At 40.6% G+C, this 11,991-nt stretch overlaps 1 protein-coding gene and 1 pseudogene across 2 annotated transcripts in view; both read left to right on the forward strand.

The window, feature by feature from the left end:
• LOC308233606 (putative tripartite motif-containing protein 49B) overlaps window positions 1-11,769 on the forward strand; it is a 29,271-nt pseudogene extending 17,502 nt beyond the window's left edge. The window contains exons 5-6 of the transcript in view: window positions 273-349; window positions 11,447-11,769. The product of the transcript in view is annotated as a putative tripartite motif-containing protein 49B (transcript). The remainder of the gene's footprint in view (window positions 1-272; window positions 350-11,446) is intronic.
• Window positions 9,336-10,461, forward strand: LOC308258129 (speckle-type POZ protein-like; the record flags this gene model as incomplete). Its single annotated transcript, XM_080688391.1, is given in 2 exon segments — window positions 9,336-10,073; window positions 10,075-10,461. Coding segments are annotated over 2 exon segments (1,125 nt in total).
• Window positions 11,770-11,991: the final 222 nt, after the last annotated feature.

Below are 11,991 nucleotides of genomic sequence, written 5' to 3' on the forward strand. Positions count from 1 at the left end.
GCAGAGGAGTAAACTCCTGATTTTTTTTCTCTCAGAAAAATGGGCTCAGACTTCCCACAAAACTTCCAGAAAGAGCTCACCTGTGCCATCTGCCCGAATCACTGTATAGACCCAGTTACCATGGTCTGTGGGCACAGCTTCTGTTGTTCGTGTCTCTATGCATCCTGGGAGAAAGCAGAAAGCCCTACTTGTTGTCCTGTGTTCAGGGAACCATGAGAGCAGAAAATCTTCAAAACCAATATTATCCTGAAAAATCTGGTGTTCATGGCCAGAAAAGCCAGTCTGCGGCAATTCCTGAGCTCTGAGGACAATAGGTGTGGGCTGCACAAGGAGACCAAGCAGATCTTCTGTGAAGACCACAGGAGCCTGCTCTTTGCACTGCTCTAGCTCTCAGGAGCATGAGGCCCACAGACACTGCTCCGTGGAAGAGGCTGCTGAGGAAGACAGGGTGAGTGGTGCCCCTCAGAGCACGTTGAATGCTGAAGGAGAGTACAGCAAAGAGATGAGGATTCAATCTTCTCCTTACTGACTGTGTTGATACCTATTTCACAATCAATAATGAAGCTCTGAGGAAATGCACTGCTTAATCTGTCTTCATGGACATTGCAATTAAATATGGAAATGCCATTTGACCCAGTGATCCGACTTCAAGGAATATATCCTAAGAAACCAGAAACCAGAAAGAATGCATGCACCTATGTTCATAGCAGCACAATTTACAATAAGTAAGATTCTGAAAATGCCCAAGTTCCGGTCAGTAGATGAGTGGATAAAAAAGCTCTGGCACATTTATACCATGGAATATGAGGCAGCAGTAAAAAAAGAAGGATCTCTTACCCTGTGAGACAGCCTGGAGGGTACTGGAGAAGAATATACTAAGAAAAATAAGCCATTCGGGAAAGACAAGTATCACATGATCTCACTCATATGTGGAATCTAATTTATCAAAATAAACTGATGGACAGAGTGGTTCCAGAGACATAGAAGCATGAAAAGGAGTGTAGAATCTTAGAGGGAAGGCTGGGGAGGGTCCTAGGTGGGTGGGAGATGATCAACCAAAGACCTAGAAGGCATATATGCATAATCCATGGGCACAGACAATAGGGTGATGAAGGCCTGGGGCAGGGGCGGGGTTGGGCTGGAGGGGTTCAATGGGGAATAAAAAGGGACATATTTAATACTTTCAACAATAAAGATGACAAAAGAAAACAGTGGTGGCAATGACAGGCACTCATATCCTGGGCTTGCCTTTCCCCTTTGTGACCTCTCACCAGGGCTCTGCTTGCTGGGAGTAGGGTTTTCCTGAGCTCCCCTGTTTCTGAGGACTGGTTTCCTGATTTGTAACTGGCAAGCTCCAAGTAGAGTGCCTGGGGAGGAGAGAACTTTCCAGGCACCTGCTGTTTCCTGCTCTTCACCTCAGTCAGGCTCAGTGGCCTCCTGGACATTTCTCCCACTCATGCCCTGGTGTCCTGGCAGCTGCATTTTTCTGTGCTGTGGGGGCTGAGGGGAGCTAACCTGTGCCCCAGGCTGTGTGGGGAACACAGACCTCTGCTCAGAGGCCTCTGCAGGCACTGGTGCCTGCCCCTCTTCTACTCTGCTCTGCTGTTTCCTGTCCAATTCAGGCCATAATCACCATCAGCCTCCCAAGGCTTCCTGGCCATCATTACTGGGTTCTTCATATCAGTGCTTTGCCATTGGCTGAGGAATCTCCAGTGTTGGAATAGAGGAGGAACCCTGAGCCCTTTTGCAGCCCATACCTCCACTCACTGCTCCCTGGTACTTCTGAGTTTCTGCCCTGACCCCACTCACCTCCAGGGAAGTGTTTGCATCCTACAGTTGCCCTCAGACAACAAGGCTGTGCCACCATATCTCCCTTTGCTAGGCCAGCTAGTTAATGCTCCTTCATCTACTTTCCATTTACAACAGTCTCCTACTGACTTCTTAAATCTCCCAGTCTCTTACCCACTCCTCTCCAGTCATACCACCCAGTGTGTTTACAGGGTTTTCCTCTGCTTTACCTTCATATAAATAGGATTTCTGGGAGTCATGACTAAACAGGAGTCCTCTAATAGCAAACATTTAGAGAACTAAACAAACTCATTCTTTAACTTTACCTGGAAGAAAAGAATATGGAAGAATCATCATGAACATTTTGTAGAGAAAGGACTTGATATATTACTGTAGAGCTATAGCACATAAATCACCATAGTATTGGCATAAAAAAAAAAAAAAAGATTCTCTCTTAGCCTTTACCCTTTGGCATTATAATGAGTGCAGTCTCCTGAAGAGTCTCCAGCATTCCTTGGCTCCTCCAGTCCCTTCTACACCTGTTGTATCCTAAGCTCCTGGACAACCTCTCATTTTACTCCCTAAAGTCCCTCCTTGTCCCTGGGCCATGGCTGCTCCTGAAACTTTCCAGGGCTAGTGGAGCCTAAGGATTTCCTCAGCCCCTCTTGAGAGCCAGTCCCTGGGCAATGGGAGCTATTTCCTCTCACAAGTCCCAGGAGCTAGTGTCTGAGGTGTTGCCCCTGCAAGAACTGGGTTCTCTGTTCCTCTGGCCCTACCTAGAGGTAACTCCCCTGCAGGACAGCCTCAGGGAAATGGGGATTTCTCTGGTTTGCTCCAAGGACATCCAAGGGCCCTCTTGCCTCTCTAGGCCTTGAACTGTATTTCTTGCAGCCAGGACCCCACTTGTAGGTAGATGCTGGAATCAGGGACAGTACCAAACCTCTTAAATTTGGAAGTTACCTACCCTGGACCACAGGTTCATTGCCCCTGAGCTAGATTTCAGAGATGCACATTCCCTTCCATGGCTCCTCTGGGATCCAGGGACTAACTTCAGCTTGATATACTCAATGTTTTTCCAGTAGATGAACTTGGACATATAATAAAATATTTTTCAAAAAACAAAACCAAGCACCTTAGCTAGTTTGGCTAAGTAGATAGAGCATTGGATTGTGGACTGAGTTAGTCTGGGATGTGTTTCAGGTCAAGGGCACTTCCCTGGGATGCTGGCTCCTCCCAGGCCAGGGTCCTGGTTAGGGCCCAGGTAGGAGGCAACCAATTGATGTGTTCTCTCACATAGATATTTCTCTCTGTCTTTTTCTTTCTCTTCCGCTCTCTCTAAAAATCAATGGAAAAATATCCTTGGGACTCTCTAAAAAATAAATGCAAAAATATTGTCAGGTGAGGATTAAAAAGAACAAAATAACTTGAGTTATTACTAGTCTCATTAGATATCAAGAATAAAAGATAACTGTAATCCACAAGAACTAACTAATATTAGAATGACAGATTAGCCTTTTTAAACTGAAAGATTATTTACATCCTATATGCAAATACCACCACCAACCTTCATAACTCTCCAGGCACAGATAGTCTCAGTCCCCTAACTTCCTTTCAGTAACCTCCAGGTGGTCTGGCCATCCTCAAGTGGGGGTGGCTGAACTCTATAGATGAGATGAGTGGTAGTTGATAATGCTGAAATTCTGGACCACAAATCAGGTCACAGCAACCCAAGACCCTGACAGGTTGCTTCTGCCCTGATTCCTCCATTTTGTAGCAACCAGGAAAGGACTATGGAATCTCAGCCACAGGAGAGCTGCTGTGTGTACATGCATATATTTCGGTGTGTGGAGGGGACATACTCAGATAGACAAGCTGAAATCTATTCCCTGCTCATCATCCTCACACTCCCTAGGGCTTTGGTTCACTTTCTAAATGTTTTAATAAAACAAAAGGTAACCCATAGACAGAAAGAAAAATATTTTTAATACATATATCTCATAAAGGACTTGTATCCAAAAAACTCTTACAATTTAAAATAAGACCAAAAATCCAATGATCATTGTGCAATTTAGATGACTTGATTAGGCACTTCACTAAAGAAGGTATATGGATGGCTACTAAGGACATTGTCCTAGCCTTTTTGAACTTCTATATCAAAAAGACTGTAGACTGGGTGGTTTATAAACAACATCAATGTATTTCTCACAGTTCTGGGGGATGAAAAGTTCAAGGTCAATATGGTTGCTGATTCAGTTTCTGGGCAAGGCCTATTTCCTGTTTTATACACAGCTGTCTTCTCCTTCAGTTTTACGAATTAGGAGAGGGGAGGGAGCTTTCTGGAATCTCCTTCCTAAGGGCACTAATCCTATTCCTGAGGGCTCCAGCCTCATAAGCTAATCACCTCCAAAGGCCTTGTAAGTCTATCAATAGTTTTAGGTAAGTAGGTACAGAGTAAAGAATGAAATTGTGATTTACTGAGATTCTAAATCCACTGCAGCTGCCTGGGTTACCATATCTTACATAAAGTCAAGGTCAGCGCTTGAAGGAAAGAAAAACTGAGATATATCTTCTTAGACCTTTATATCCTGTTCCTACAACAGTTTATCTCTTCTTTTACACAAATATTCAGACCCACAATATGGAAGCATTTACATGTGTGCTATGTAGTTATGAAAGTAATTGAGGTGATAATGCCTACAATACTAGTACTAACTCATTATTAGTGTGTGGTCTGTCTCTCCTTTATTGACTAAAACATCTTCTAAGAGTCCTTGTCACACAAACATTTAAAAATCAACTTCTCAATTATATACACATGTATATGCACACACATTTTTTAAGTTATTGAATCATATTTATGGTATTGGTCTGTTTGGTGACATTGGACATAGTTACCATATTATGTATTTCAATCCATGAATATGGGATATTCCTATTTATAAGACTGGTAGATGTTTTTTTGTTTCTTTCAATAGTGTTTAATAGTTTATATACACAGAATTAGATTTATTAGATTTATTTTCAGGAATTTCAGTTTCTGTTCATATAAGATGCATTGTAAATTTCCTTTCCCATTTTTTATTGTTTAGAGGAAATTCACTTCTTCCTAAATTCATTAATTGTAGATTTCAGGAAAATTTCTAATTATGCAATCATGTTGAGCTAATAATATAAATTATGATAGCTTTCTTTCCTCTTTCCTCTTAGAAGATATATTTCTTTCACCTGTCTAATTTCATTGAATAGGAATCAATCATAGTGTTGAATATTTGTGGTAACAGCCAAAATTCTGTTGTTTTTTAATATATTTTTATTGATTTCAGAGAAGAAGGGAGAGCGAGATAGAAACATCAATGATGAGAGGGAATCATTGGTTTTCTGGCACTTGCACACTGCCCACTAGGAATGGAGCCCACAACTCAAGCATGTGTCCTGACACAGAATGAATCTGTGACCTCTTGTTTCCCAGGTCAATGCTAAATGGATGAGCAACATCAAAAGGGTCAGTGCAATGTTTTAGAACTTGCCCATGGCAGAGAAGTATCTGTTTCCTGCTTATTGCCCAGCTAAGGCTCATTGTTAGCTAAAGCAGGGATTCCAGCCTCTTTAATCCTCTTTAGTCATTGTTTTCCCCGGGCCTTTTTCTGGGGAAAGATGAGGGGGAAGGATTTTCAGGAGCAGTCATCTGCTATTCCTTTTCTTCTTAATTGTACACCCCAGATCCCTCTTCCTTATTGGAGCCCTTATGAATTTTTATTTCTCTGTGCATGCATTTATCTTTTTCACTATCCTATAATCTGCAATTCTAGGGGTTTTGCCTTACCTTTGAAGATTGGGATTGGTGGAGGGGAATTGAGAAGTTACTATGGTACCTAGCAAAACTTAGTTATAATAACTTAGTTATTATATTTATTTATTTTTATAAATATGTTTTTTATTGATTTCAGAGAGAGGAAGGGCAGACAGACAGGCAGACAGACAAACAGAGAGAGAGATCAATGTTGACAGATAATGATTGATTGGCTGCCTCCTACAAGCCCCCTAAGGGAATCTAGCCTGAAACTCTGGCATGTGCCCTGACCAAGATTCAAACCAAGTCCATCTGGTTCATGGGTAGAGACTCAACCACTCAACCTCACCAGCCAGGCTAGTTGCTATATTTATTATTTGAAGTAGGAATGAGATTGGAGGGCCTGGCTTATAAAATGTTAAAATGCTGTGTGACAGAATCAGAAATCTAGGAAATAATAGTGCAAGTGAGTGTTGGGACAAGTTCCTGTAAGGGACAGCACTAGGTAACAGCATGACAGGAGGGCACACTGCCCACAGAATTAGTTGATTTTTGCGGGAAAATGAAACTTCTTCTGCTACATGCTTACGTGGGTGACTTGCAACATGTTGAGAAATGTTTGAGATAATTTTCTGAGAATTAATTAATTTGGGGATCTTGCTGGTAATGACCTTTCCGTTGGCTTACAATCCTATACACTGATTTAGAGGGCAGAAGCTTCACCTCTTTCTAGGATATGTGGTCTTTGATGGCTTTTACATTTCTTTTTCCATAATTTTTAAAAGTTGAGTTACTTAGATTTTTACTTTAGAAACTTCCAACTTCCAGCAACATTAATTATTTTCATAGATTTTTTAAAAAAGGACTTATATTTCCAAACATTTGATAATGTGGGAAATAATTCATATGGCGCTGGCATCAATAACTTGTTAACATGTGATGAGTTTCAGCAAAATGCAGGTAGCATGGCACCTCTGTTAATAATAATTCTCTACAGCATCTGTAAGATAGTGAATATAGTTAGTACTGTATTGCATATTGAAAAGTTTCACGTATCTTTCCACAAAACACATTTACAGGTACTAGCCCCCATGTGTTGTTTTCTATGTGTGGTAACCCTAATTAGATATCAGAGTATTATCTGTATAATCCACTTAAGGTGGGCACTTCCTTTTGTAGATTTCAGCCAATGCCAGCAGTGGGTGTGGCCTTAGGTAAGGGGAGTCATATAAAAGGCCCATCTGTGCAGATGCCACTTCACTTCTCCAGGGTAAACTGACTGAAGTTAGAGCTGCCAGTTGAGTGAAGAGGATTCATACTGACCCTGATATTGACAGAACTTACATAGGTGGGAGCCCTCATAGTAGCCTCTGGTGAGTATGGAATTTAGAATAAATATGTTTTTATTTTTTTGAGTAAATATCTCAAAAATGCCTACTTTATCTTATTACAAATATTTTCAATTTACCTCTCTAATTGCTGGGATCTTCTCTAAGTAGAGAAGTAGATTTCTTAGTTAATTGAAATGACATCAATATTTCAAATATCTGGAATTGGAGCACGTGTAATATATTGATATTTGGTATTATAAGTTATTTCATTATTTTTTATTTTAGTACCATATTGCCAATAGGTGGTTTTTAGGTCATAAAAGAGATTTCTCTAATTATGGAAATCATAAACCACCTAAAATGTTTCACATAATGTATGCATGTAAGAATCTTCCTATTCATTAACCTAAAGTACAAATGTTTCAATTAATGAGAAAAAACTCATAAAGGTCCTCTTCGCTATTCCTTTAAAACCTTCAGTTCCAGGCTATATTTGAAAACTTTGAAATAGATCCCAGCACCTGTAAGGCTTCCCAAGAAGTGGCATTGGACACAATGGGAGATTATCAGACATAAAGATGAACCAGTCATGCTTCTGGCTTCTCTCTCTAAAAGTTAATAAAAACATTTTTATTTAAAATAACCTATTAGGATATCCCCTCCCCAAATTTCTTTTCTTTTGTTATTTTCCTATAAAATCATGAAGATATAGCATACCAGAAAAATACAGTCAGGCCTTCCCCTTACTTATAGAGTCTGTATTAAAAATTTTTTATTCACTAAATTTATTTGTAATCCTAAAACAAATGTTCATGGTGTTTTCCCAGCCATTCTTGGACTTGCACTGAGAAGGAGAAATTTGCATCCTGCCAGTTGAATATTCCAAGCAGAGTTTGAATAAAGAGAAGCTCAAACAGCAAGTAAGTGTCTTTTCCATGGTCTATTATGCCAGGTTTTTGGCATTTGGATGCCAAAGCACTGGGATATGCCTTATGGAGATAATGTATCTGTTAGATAAGCTTCCTTAAGGAATGAGCTCTAGGGCTATTGGTCATGAATTTAATGTTCATAAATAAACATATATATTAATATATGTCTTTAAATAGAAATACACATAAAGTAAAATTATGTGCTAACTGATGGATGGGAATGCTATGACCACAGGCTAGAAGGAGACAAATTCTGCCTTTGGCCAAGAATAATGTTTTAGTATGTGCTAGTACGTAGGGTGTTTCTGCTACACTATAGAACGGGAAGGGAATTTACTATAAGCTTGTAATATCTGTCATTTTAGTCAGAAAGTAATTTGTTTTTAGAATGCAATGATAAATCTATACTTATGATAAAAAAGTAATAAAATAGGGAATAGAAGTATGAACAATTCTATGAAGATCTTATTTATAGCAAAGAAAATTAAAGAGCAAAAAACAGGAACAGATGATAATTCTAATTACCAATGGGGAGAAAGCAATTGTGTTCACAAGAATTATTTTTTACAGATGAGATTGACAAAATTTTTGTAAATTTGATAAGAGTCCCCAAGTATTGAATAATTCTCAATTTCTTTTAAGTGTTGGAAAGGAAAAATAATTTGATTTTCAGGGAGTGTTTCTGTGGGTCTCCTCCCTGGATTATACTGTCGTATAAATACATTAGATTACAGGGGTGAAGAACCTTTTTCTATCAAGGGCCATTTAGATATTTATAACATCATTTGAGGGCATACAAAATGAAGTGAAATTAATAACAATTAGCCTGCTACATTTGGTCCAACATTTATTTAAATTACCCCTAATGCCTTGGGAAGGCCAGATCAAATGATTTTGGGGGCTATATATGGAGCTCAGGCAGGACTTCCCCACCGTGGTTAGAGGATTACTTTAAAAAATTCCTGGCACTCACAAAAACTCAATAAATATTATTAAATGCATCTTAGATATTGTTGGGCATCTGTCTACTATGATAGCATTTATGTTTTATTTATTTTCTTTTTATTTCAGAGAAAAAGGGAGAGGCAGAGAGACATTGAAACATCAATGAAGACAGAGAATCACTGAATTGCTGCCTCCTGCAAGCCCCACAGTGGGGTTCGAGCCTGCAATGTGGTCATATGCCCTGACCTGAAATGGAACCGAGACCTCCTGCTTCATAGGTGGACACTCAACCACTGAGCAACGCCAGCCAAGCAGCATTTATGTTTTAGATGCATCTTTCAGACAGTTGTTAATAGAAACAACGCCTGGATGTTGCAGAGAGAATGCAGCGAATGCAGAAGGACAGTTACCAGCAGCTGTAGGTCCTGCTCTGAGGGATTTCCTGTTAGACAAGACAACTTCATCTTCCCACTACTGACTTAATGTGGCTGAAAAGAGAACAGAAATCTTTTCCTCTGACTTCGGAAATCTTGTTTAACTTTCAAACTTGCAATGTTAAGGGTTCCAAGTCCTCCACCTCTGGCAGAAATGTCCAGTGGCCCTGTAGCTGAGAGCTGGTGCCACACACAGATCCAGGTAGTGAAATTCTCCCACATGTGGACCATCAGTAACTTTAGCTTTTGCAGGCAGGAAATGGGTGAAGTCATTCAAAGTTCAACCTTTTCATCAAAAGCCAATGATCAACTGAAATGGTGTTTGAGAATATACCCAAAAGGGCAAGATGAAGAAAGCAAAGATTACCTGTCACTTTACCTGTTTCTGGTTAGTTCTCCAAAGAGTATATTTTTGGCAAAATTCAAATTCTCCATCCTGAATGACAAGGGAGAAGAAATCAAGTCTTTGGAGAGTTGCCAGGCATATAGGTTTGTACAAGGCAAAGACTGGGGATTCAAGAAATACATCTGTAGAGATCTTCTCTTGGATGAAGACTACAGGTTTCTCCCTGATGACAAGCTGACCCTCTTCTGTGAGGTGAGTGTGATTCAAGATTCTGTCACCATTTCTGGCCAGAATCCCAGGAAGATGGTGAAGGTTCCCGAGTGCCAGCTGGCCAATGAGCTAGGAGGACTTTGGGAGAATTCCTGGTTCACAGACTGTTGTTTTTGTGTGGCTGGCCAGGAAGTCCAGGCTCACAAAGCTATCTTAGCAGCTCGTTCTCTAGTGTTTAGGGCCATGTTTGGACATGCAATGGAGGAGAGCAAAAAGAATCAGGTGGAAATCATTGACATGGGAGCCTGGAGTTTTTAAGGAAATGATGTGCTTCATTTACACGGGGAAGGCTCCAAACCTGGACACAATGGCTGATGGTTTGCTGGCAGCTGCTGACAAGTATGCCCTGGAGCGTCTGAAGGTCATGCGTGAGGAAGCCCTCAGCAGTCACCTGTCTGAGGAGAATGCTGCAGAAATGCTCACCTTGGCTGACCTCCACAGCGCAGATCAATTGAAAACTCAGGCAGTGGATTTCATCAACTCTCATGCTGAGGCTGTCCTGGAGACCTCGGGGTGGCAGGCACTGGTGACATCCCATCCCCACTTGGTGGCTGAGATGTACCACTCTCTGGCTTCAGCACAGGGCCCATGTCTGGGACCCCCGCGCAAGCGCCTGAAGCAGTCCTGAGATCCTGCCTGTTGTAAGACTCTCTTAACTTTCCAGAAGCAGCAGCCACTTTTGCTGTCATTGAGCACCAGGCAGACAGTGCAATCTGTGGAGTTTTTCGTCTGCTGTGGGGGGAAGTCTGCATCTCAGCCCCAGATGTTTAGTTTTATTATTTTTTTAAAGGAATCATATGTTTTAATGCATCTTCATTGATTTCAAAGAGGAAGGGAGAGGGAGAGAGAAACATAAATGATGAGAATGAGTCACTAGTATGCTGATTCCTGCATTTACCCTACTGGAAATCAAGCCTACAGCAGAGGCATGTGCCCTGACCACCATTGGATCCTTGACTTCCTGGTTCATAGATTGACACTCACCAACTGTGCAACACTGGTTGGGCTAAGGATATTTTCTTCCATTGATTTTTAGAGCGAGTGCAATGGAGGGAGGGAGAGACAGAGACTCAGAGAAAAAGAAAAAGATGCAATGCCCAGACAGATGCATTGCAAGGGATGGAAACTGCAACCCAGATATGCACCTGTGAGTGGAATCACACCCCTGCACCTTCATGTCTGAGCCAAAGCTCTAAACACTGAGACAATGGCCAGGGTGAGATAAGTCTTATATTAGACCATAAACATTTAAATTTAGAAAAATGTTCAAATGTGTGTCTTTAGGAATTTGCTTGTTCTGCAGATGTTGTGGTCATCTCTTTATTAGATGTGACAACCAAAACTGCTCTTGCTATTGTAACCTCATAATAAAGTCACATCTTGAAAGACCAACTTTTGCCTCATGACTTTATTTGCAATGTATCCACATGATTTCTTTTTATTTTTGCAGTGACTCTCACTTTACAGCCAGGAGGAGCTAATATTCTTGTCTTCCTCCTACCTGGAGGTTTGATAAGCCTCTGTGTGGGATGTGTCCTCAAGGTGCACATGTGTCTTTCTTGGATCTGAGTGTTTTCATGACTGGGATGCTCAGACTTTTACCTCTGGGTGACATTACTGGGAGATAGAAGTGGGAGACACTTGGAATTGGGCTTCTGGAGTCTGTAGTGATGATTGGAAAGAGAGGAATATGAATGTCCAGAACGGACTTATTCTGGGCTGTGCTAAAACCCACATCCACTACAATGCCTTCACCACCTCCCCACTTTTACTTCAGTATGTGCCCAAACCTATTGGCTAAGTTGGGGTATTCCTGGATTGTGAAGGTGGAAGTGTGACCTTTATGAATGTAGCTCAAAGTTCCCTTATATGTAGAATCTCTTCTTGCTCTTTCTCTTCCCATCTCAGTCCTATCTTTTGCTTTAGCTACTTTTGATTAGAAATAGATTATAAAGAAATTAAAAATAAATAAATAAATAAAAAATAAAAACACTTGACCACATTAAGAAAGAAAGAAAGAAAGAAAGAAAGAAAGAAAGAAAGAAAGAAAGAAAGAAAGAAAGGGATTAGGAATCTTTCTACATGCTGAGCAACTCCAATATCTAAGGAATGCATTTTCCTAATACATTATCAATTAAGACAAATATGTTACCCTTTT

This window comes from Plecotus auritus (assembly GCF_963455305.1).
Source record: "Plecotus auritus genome assembly, chromosome: 9".
Classification (NCBI taxonomy): Eukaryota; Metazoa; Chordata; class Mammalia; order Chiroptera; family Vespertilionidae; genus Plecotus; species Plecotus auritus.